The sequence below is a fragment of the Saccostrea cucullata genome, unplaced genomic scaffold (assembly GCF_032062105.1).
Source record: "Saccostrea cucullata isolate Sc308-1 unplaced genomic scaffold, CSIRO_AGI_Scuc_v1 ctg20, whole genome shotgun sequence".
Lineage (NCBI taxonomy): Eukaryota > Metazoa > Mollusca > Bivalvia > Ostreida > Ostreidae > Saccostrea > Saccostrea cuccullata.
The window spans coordinates 674,139-683,501 of NW_026936980.1; the positions used below are offsets into that span (position 1 = coordinate 674,139).

General features: G+C 34.5%; 1 protein-coding gene across 1 annotated transcript; it reads right to left on the reverse strand.

Moving 5' to 3' along the window:
• Nucleotides 1-1,331: 1,331 nt before the first annotated feature.
• Nucleotides 1,332-8,206, reverse strand: LOC134246995 (small ribosomal subunit protein eS27-like). Its single transcript, XM_062729345.1, has 4 exons — nt 8,108-8,206; nt 7,106-7,214; nt 2,316-2,426; nt 1,332-1,686 (listed from the first exon to the last, which is right to left on the reverse strand). The coding sequence occupies exons 1-4, from the start codon at nt 8,111-8,113 to the stop codon at nt 1,658-1,660; spliced, it is 255 nt and encodes an 84-aa protein (XP_062585329.1). The 5' UTR covers nt 8,114-8,206; the 3' UTR covers nt 1,332-1,657.
• Between the last annotated feature and the right edge of the window lie 1,157 nt (nt 8,207-9,363).

The following is a 9,363-nucleotide window of genomic DNA, read 5'->3' on the forward strand; positions in this document are numbered from 1 at the left end:
TTCTCCTTTTTCCAGCATTAATCAATTAATTACCTTTCACTCCCTAATTCTAAGCACATTATTTAACTAATTTTTATGTTTTATCCATCTCCCAACCCTTTATAATTGTCTCTACAAGTGATAAACTTGCTTGATCAAAATTATTTTTTAGATTGCTGAAATTCCCTTCTAGCAAATTTATTGCCTGTAGAGACAACTATAAATGGTTGGGAGGTGGATAAAATATGGCTACAGAATGTGTCTAGAATTAGGGAGTGAAAGGTAGTTGATTGACCAATGCTAGAAAGTGGAGAAATTCTCCCCAAAAGTGCGCAAAAAATATTGTGCCATAAATTGCACCTTTTTTGCATTACGGGATCTGTAGCGTTATGGTCAAAGACAAATATATAAAACCAGAACGCTACAGATCTGCAGCTAGACGGATGGACAAGGACGCATTACTATCGCATAAGCTCTTCTGGTCTCTGACCATTAGAGCTAAAAATGTAAATATAAGAAAAGAATTTCATTTTTGAAGATTCATGAGGTATATGAACTACGACGCTTCACGCCAGCATATTTAGCGCTTTTGTGTTTCATTATGCCGGTGTGAAGCTTCGTAGTTCATAACTTCATGAATCTTCAAAAATGAAATTCATTTCTTAAAATAAACAGGTCCAAGAGAAGTACTTATTCGAAATTCAATTTCAATTTTTTGGTAATTACTAGTGTTGGCAAATCGGACGATTTTTAGTAACCGGTTACTCGCTTCATCTTCCGATCGAGTACCCAGTTACTCGGATGATTTTTGGTAAAAGTATCAATATCTATTATTTATCTTATTCTATACTTATCGGTAGTAGTAATGCACAAATATACTGTATAGGGACATTATACTTACAATACACACATACGATATTGTCAAAGATTTACGATTTTAAAATAAAGGAAATTAATAGGAATTCGACACACAAAGACAAATAACTATGTCAACGTCAATCACCATTTTAAACTATCTATTTCAGCCACCGAAATAGGTCGCAATCAATGAGAATAATTATTTACATGTCCAGTAAATCGCTGGTTTCCGAATTATTTAAGCTTAGGTGATATAACAGATTTTGAATCAGGGGGGTAGTGGCTTACTTATTTCAAGACCAACTTTCTTCTTTGGGGTAAATTTTCTTTATAACTCTACACTGTGCTGAAATGTTGGGGGGCCAACCTTTCTTTCAGTATACATTTTCTATATAGTAAAGGTAATGTCGGGAGAAAAAGTGGGGGGGGGCCAGGCCCCCTCTGATACTACGTGCCTGCTTCAGGATCAAGGGAAAAATCACTCAAACACTATCTGGAGTTTGTGATACCCTAAACTTTATTAATCAAAGTGGTTTTGTCAAAAAAAAAAACAATAGTTCAGCACTCTACAAAGCACGTATCACAAAAGAGTGTACAAGTAGTAGTAAACATCCTGGGAGGTTTACAAAGAATTGTGTCAGATTAATTGAATGATAATGTACGACCCAGGTTTGTTGATGAGAAATAAATTATACACAAAGTCCAAGTTGTCCAGGTTACTAGAGAGTATCACAAAATCCAAATTAGGTGGCAGTTACCATGCCAACCCCCTCCTCCTCCTCAGCCTCTCATTCACACAGCCAATATAAATAAGGTCAATCTAGTGCGACTTCTTACGGAAGGAACAACCTGAAAACAAATTCACAAAACCGATTACCACAATGAAATAACTCGGTCACTTTTACCGAAATATGCATTAAATTATAATCCTGCACTTGCACGCGTTTTCACAAAAATTGCACAAACTAAAGCATGTTATTATTTCAGCTCCAGAAAAGTGTCTTCATGCCATTTCTATCATAATTTCATGCCTTGATAACTTACCCTCTTTAAGTCAGGCCTTGAAAACTAACACTCTGTAAGTCAGGCCTTGATAACTTACCCGTTAGTCGTGCCTTGATAACTTACCCTCTGTGAGTTGGGTCTTGACAACTTACCCCTATGAGTGGGACCTTGATAACTTACCCCTATGAGTGGGACCTTGATAACTTACCCCTATGAGTGGGACCTTGATAACTTACCCCTATGAGTGGGACCTTGATAACTTACCCCTATTAGTGGGACCTTGATAACTTACCCCTACGAGTCGGGCCTTGATAACTTACACCTATGAGTGGGACCTTGATAACTTACCCCTATGAGTGGGACCTTGATAACTTACACTCTGTAAGTCAGGCCTTGATAACTTACACTCTGTAAGTCATGCCTTGATAACTTACCCCGTGAGTCGGGCCTACTACAATTACTTGATAACTTACCCTCTGTGAGTCGGGCCTTTCCTCCTGTGGGTTGACACAGTACTGTGGAACATCCCACACATAAAACCACCGTCTGGGCATGACTGAATACTGTGGTGATCTTGTAACAACCTGCAATTAATAGCAATGTATTTTACATTAATTTGATCCACTGTACCTCCATCAATCTAACATTCCATATAAATATTATGAAGCAAAATGTTCTAAATAGAGACTTCAATTATCCTCTTAATAGGTAATTTAAAGCTGACTTCAGTGTTTGTTTGACTTCAGAATCAGTTCAGACCCGAAAGATGTACAACAAGTATCATCATTGTCAGCATCAATGACCAGATGTTTACTAGTAAATATTACTGATAGGTTATAGTATCAGAGATTTTTAAAACAAGTTGACATAAACTGTATAGATATGTAAACCAACTGCACAGTCTGAACCAACAATAAGTTGTAAAAGAGGACAGAGCCATATTTTACAAAAAGAATCAATAACATAGGCCCCAGGGTTTGAGACTAAGACACATATGTCACATTAAATCGACCAATCACATTTTTGTAAGGCATTTTAAATTACATGTACTAATTAGCCCGTGTGGAATCCCTTAGTTTTTAGACATGTTATCACTAGCGGTGGGACGATATTGCAATACACAGATACATACCTATATTTTACTCTAAGATACGGTTTATGATACAAGCATTCAAATATCGGTACGAAACGATACACGAATGACCTACAGGGGTAGAAACTCCCTAAAATTACAACTCGCAAATAATTGGGAGTTACAAAAATATGAACTCGCAATTTCAAAAGACAACTCGCAATTTTAAAATGAAAGCTTTCTAGAAATAAATCACCATCCATCCATTTAAAAAAAATTCAAAATTTTCTACATGAGGTTTTAAAAAAAATTATGTTTGTTTCCTGTAACATTTCCCAAAAATCATTGTTCAGAAGGTCAAGATTTTTTTTCCTTATGATTAAAAGAGCCAAACATCCCCGGACTGAATAAACCAGGTGTTATATTTACAGTGGACACCTAACATGGCAACCAACATGACTGCCTAGCCACAAAAAGTTGTGGGGGGAAATTGTTGTTACTATAATACATTATGATTATTCTTTATATTTAAGGTAAATGTTAACTAGGTTGACATATTTTATGTCTCAAGTTAAGCTAAAATTAATATTTTTTTTTGAATAAATGGATTCCAAATCAGCTGATTGATCAAACCACACAGATTGGGAGAAAAAAATCCACCTGGAGGTAATTTGAATAGATCGGTCGTTTTTTAGGCCTGGTTGCCGTACATGGGTTTAAAAATGGGGGATGTCAGATAAATTTTTCCCTTGGTGAAATTTACAGTGAAAAAAATCAACTCGCAGAAATTTGCGAGTTACAAATTTTTTAATTCGCAATTGGGAAATTCTGATTCGCATTTTGCGAGATGTATACAGTGAATTTCGAACGCTGACCTATCCAAAATTTGAAAATGAAAGTACCTGTTCTTGGCAAATGGCGGCTTGTACGAAGCGAAGCGATGATGTTGATTATTGAAAACATACTTTAGAACGAACAAGTCGTTGGTTAGGGGTAAAACGTTTTCACTTTTAACCAGCTTCGGAAGATTGGACAAGAAAAGTTCAGTATGTAATGCATGCTATACACAGCAAGTATCATTTCCAGAACATATATTGATATTATTAATTCTTAGTCCATCTCAAATGGACTTTTTGGAATGGACTTTTGATCTCAACTTTGCTACAGACTTTCAGCAATTAATAATAATGTAAATGAGATGTTTTTAAATGAATTTTAGTAAGTGTTCTCTGAGGAACTACACAACTATTTGTAAACAACATTTTAATAGTAATTTGGTAATAATAATATGTACATATATTATTGTTTTTGTTAAGTTTTAGTCAATGAAATTGATGTACTTCATGTATCAATTTCAAAGCACACATGGTTTGATATATTTAATGTCAAGACAAAATAAAAAGAAATAAGATACTAATTCTTTTGAACACTTTTATAATAAAGCATAATATCGAGATACGTTAATCCACTTGTGTAAAATGTACAGAAACTAGAGGGACTAGTAAAATAATTTCAAATAAATATGAGCTTTTATATAGAAAATTTTTAACAACAGGCCCATGGGCCACATCGCTCACCTGAGCAATATAAATATGATCAATTATGGCTTTGTTATTCTTGAGAAGAAGATTTTTAAAGAATTTTCCTATATATTACTTTGTAAAGCTTTGGTTGGCCATTGTGGCCCTGCCCTACCCTCGGGGGTCATGATTTGAACAAACTTGAATCTACACTAGCTGAGGATGCTTCCATATAAATGTGATCAATTATGGCTTCGTTATTCTTGAGAAGAAGATTTTTACAGAATTTTCCAATATATTTCTATGTAAAACTTTGGTTGGCCATTCACAGTGGCCCTGCCCTAACCCCGGGGCTCATGATTTGAACAAACTTGAATCTACACTACCTGAGGATGTTTCCCCATAAGTTTCATCTTTCCTGGCACAGTGGTTCTTGAGAAGAAGATTTTTAAAACATACCACCTAATTTTCATTAATTCCCAATTATCTCCCCTTGAATGAGGGCGTGGCCCTTCTTTTGAACAAACTTGAATCCCCTTCACCCAAAAATGCTTTGTGGCAAGTTTGGTTGAAATTTGCCCAGCGGTTCTTGAGAAGAAGTCGAAAATGTGAAAAGTTTACAGACAGACAGACGGGCGCCGGACAAAATGTGATCAGAAAAGCTCACTTGAGCCTTTGGCTCAGGTGAGCTAAAAACTGTCAGACATTCTTATTTGTCTGATTGCTAACAGACATCACTCTGTAAAGGAAACCTTCTTCATGACACAATAGGTATTTTTAGCCACTACTCTTGCACAACACAATCACAATTTTTAGCAACCACTGTAAAAAGACAAGTTTGAAGTTGAAACTAGTTTCAATTTGTATCAATTGGTATGAATAGTAACTGAATAGTTGTGCATTCTCTCTTAATTCACTACTTCTATTCTCAAGCATTTTGCAGTACATTGGTAGTGAAAAAAAACATACAGCAATCTGATATTTTTTGTTAGCTGATCACAATCAGGTAAAATGATATTGTACATAGCCCTAAATATAAATTATATTCTGAAAACCAACTTCCTTTGTCAAATTGACCAGAAAGAAAGAAAGGATCTGAATATTAGCGTTGAAAAGTACTTGGCTTTTTCGGCTGAAGTATTGATAGACTGAACTGCCAATAAAGTGATCCATCCAACTTTCTAAACGTAAAACTATTTTGAATTTTTAAGCACATGCATAACCATTCTCCTTGGATAAGGTGTACAGAATTTAAAGCTGACTTCAGTGTTTGTTTGACTTCAGAATCATTCAGACCCGAAAGATGTACAACATGTATCATCATTGTCAGCATCTCTCTGCACTCTCTCATCAAGAAAAAAACTGAATAGCAGATATACTTTGAGTTTTTTTTTAATCCTGTCTTAAATATGTTTCGAAGTTTCAAAATGAAATTCACCAGTATACTTTGATGCCAGCACTAAGGCGTAACAAAAAAATATGTTTGTTTACGGTTACCCGACCGACCCTAATTTTAATCGCCGACTCAAACTTTTTTTTCGTCATAAAAATCCGGAATTTACTGGCCGGTCAGTTTAACTTTTACATTCATCTTTGAAATCGAAATTGAAAGTACAGAAACAAAACCATTGAGTTCAATTTCTACATCAACGAGTTCGTTGCAATTTGCTTACCATTGCGTGGCAGTTGCAGGGTGTGCAACTAGCATCGCCCAACGCCCGGTGCTACCGTTTTTTGGGGTTAGTAAAAATAAAATTAAAGTTATCATGTATAATCATAAATACATGAGGAAACACAAACGGTATTTTCACTCATTGTTTGATATTTAATTTCCAACTAATGAAAATTTTCCAGGCAGCATGCTTCTACTGTTCTTAAATCACTTTAATCTCATCCATTTTGCAGTACTACCTGACTTATTTACTTAGAAAACGATCGTTTTTTCCTAATCCGAATTTCCTCCATTCCTCTGTTAATGGTAAATATATGCAGATATCTCTTTCAATTATATACGATCCACCAATCAACTGATAGCTAAGTGTTATGTGATTAAACTTTAATATATGTCAATTATACTTAATGGTTTGAAATGAAAATAAAATGATTTTTGCTTCATTTTAAATAAGCTAGACTAGTGCAATATGTTCAGAAAAAAAGATAATTTCTTAAAATTTTTAAACTTCAACTTTAAAAGGAATGGCTTAGGACCCTGGCTTTCTCAACAATGAACTTTTTAAAATCTTAGTTTTTATAAAATTTTTTTACCCTATGTTTGGACTGGTCACTTTTAACTTCGGACTAGTAACTTTATTGCAGTTACAAGCCTGTGGGTTAGTACTTGATTTTTTTTTTATTGCACACCCCTGAGTTGTAAGGCAGTTGGCAAGAAAGATTATATTGTCTACCACCCATATTAAAAGCCCAAACAAAAGTAAGGCACCATACAATGGTAAAACTGTCTTGTAATTCCAATTCATGTGAATTTGTGTATAAAAAAAATCAATAAAATAAAAAAAAATTCCTACCTACCGACCCTATTTTATTTCAGCATGTAACAGTAAACAAAGTTATTTTTTTGTTTGGCCTAACCAACAAACTAAAAATGTGCTAAAATTGTGGAATTCTTCATCATATTCACACTGCCACGACATAAAATCTTCACCATTCTTACCTGGACATTTAACATCCATGAAGTAGCTGTTAGGACTCTGTACCAATCTCTTTAATTTGCAGGTTCTCTTTTCCTCTTCCAAAGAGGGGTGAAGTAAATCTTTAGCGAGCTGAAACAAAAAACTGAACAGTTAGGCATATTTTCAAATCTATTCCTTCTTTTGACAAAATTATCTTTGCAAAGAACCATCAGGATTAATGTGTTGTTTTATGTCCAGTGCAAGATTATTTCAATGTAAGCCAGTGAAGGACTTCAAATTAAAACCCTTTACTTGACACCCAAGGCCAGAGCAGTGGAGGATATTTATCTTGCCCATGCCTGGCATGACAAGATGTCTTTATTCATTAGGTCTTATCCCAAAGGTGTCCAGCACTTTTTGAAGGAAAAGTACTTCTAATCATAGAGAAAGTGCTATTCAGAGCTTATAATATTGAACAAACACTAGTAACTGGTAATTCAATTTTCTATTGCAGGCAAGTCATCTACTTTAATTATTAAAGATAGACTGTATGAATGAACCAAATGGAAACACGATCTGGAATAAGAACATTTGTATGAAAAAATAAATATAAAATCTGCATCAACTTGGAGTAGATGAACCGTTTATGAAACCAAATGTTGACATTCAAGTCCGATTTTGCATAACTACACGTGGTTCATCGCCGCCATATTTGTTTACTGTAACCCACGTGGTATGTGCTATTTTGCGCAGTTGACAATACATTTCTTCAGCATATTCACTTCATTTTTTCACAAAAATCCATAATTCATCAAACCTAATAAAGCATTTAAAACTGACAAAAGGTCCGAATCATTTTAGACCAACATATAGGTCACCCCCCTCTCCCCTTTAAACTCTAAAATTTACCGATTCAACTGACAGGTGTACTACAAAACATCACATACTGCAAAAGTTGATACCATAGATCGGTTTCGTTCACATAATGGACATGATGTACCCCAATTATTGCATATATTTTACAAAAACACTGCAGCACTTACAGGCATATTTGCTTCTTTTGGCCGTCTCTAGAAAAAGGCCGGAACAGGGTTTACACATGTTTTATAAAGGGAGACTTTCACAACTTCCGGTAATATCTATTTGCTGGTTCTCATTTTAGAGACGAGTTTATACAAAACATAGGCGCGGATCTTAAAGTATTTTAATTCTAATCTAAGTCTTCTATTTTTCTTTGGCCCAATTTTGGATTTTTTTTGTTAATATTTCTTTTGAAGTTCATCACAGATAGTAAAATAATGATTTTTTAAAAATATATTTGTGTTGCATAAATATGCATAAAAAATTTAATTGTTACCATGGTTATTGTTCCATTGGAAAATTTACTGTATCAGGGTTGCCACATACAAAAGCAAGTTTATGGAGAAACCTTGGGAAAATGCATGTTTAATGTAAACGTAACAGATCAGGGGGCACCTGCTCGTTATATTGACAAGTGAAAATGTTTATATACCCCCCCCCCTCCCTACCTGTCCCTCCTTTGTTTGCAGTATATATGGCTTTAAAAATATTGATTTTGAACAGAGTCAGAAAGATTTTCAATTCATGATTAATGTTCATTGATTATTCAACTATCATTTAGAAATTTTACTCTCTATTTTTAAGCCGTATGCCCTCTGGCCCTAAATTGGAATAAAATATACATTACTTACTTACACTGCAAACAATTCTGGCTTCGGGGTCACCAACGCTGATAATCTTTTCTTTTTTTTTTTTTTTTTTTTTTTTTTTTTTTTGGATTTTTTCCCTATGAAATTAAAAACCACAACTCCTTTTCGCTAAAACTGAAAAAAAAATATTGATTTAGAAGTGAAAAAGTCAAAAGTCAGGTCAAAAATTCTGCGCAATATTTTAGTTTTTAGCATTATGAAATCTGCGATGAAATTTTATGGTCTAAATTAACTTTACTTGTAGGAGATAATAAAATTTGTTTGTGGTCTATTTTATTGCTAAGGGATTAAATCATTTTAAGAGGCTATTTGAAAGAATTATAAAAAGAGAGATTGACGGAAATTCAGACAGCCAAACCAACAATAATACATGTATCCTCGTCTTAAACCAAAGTGGTGGACGAAAAGCTATAGAAGAGGACTTTCGCAATTCATTGATTGTATATTGTTTTAACGTCCCTCCACTGTTGCCGGTGGAGACTGGAGAGCTGCAAATTTTGTCCTATACTCGGTACTTAGGGCCATTGAGCAGAGAAGATAGATTTTTTTCGTGCTAGCACCTACTGCGA

Bases quoted from the DNA above. Each gene is read 5' to 3' on its own strand.
- LOC134246995 (XM_062729345.1), bottom strand. The intron at 2,427-7,105 runs GTAAGAATGGTG...TATTAATTGCAG, and splicing joins CATGGATGTTAAATGTCCAG to GTTGTTACAAGATCACCACA. The intron at 1,687-2,315 runs GTAAGTTATCAA...ATTTGTTTTCAG, and splicing joins AAAGGCCCGACTCACAGAGG to GTTGTTCCTTCCGTAAGAAG.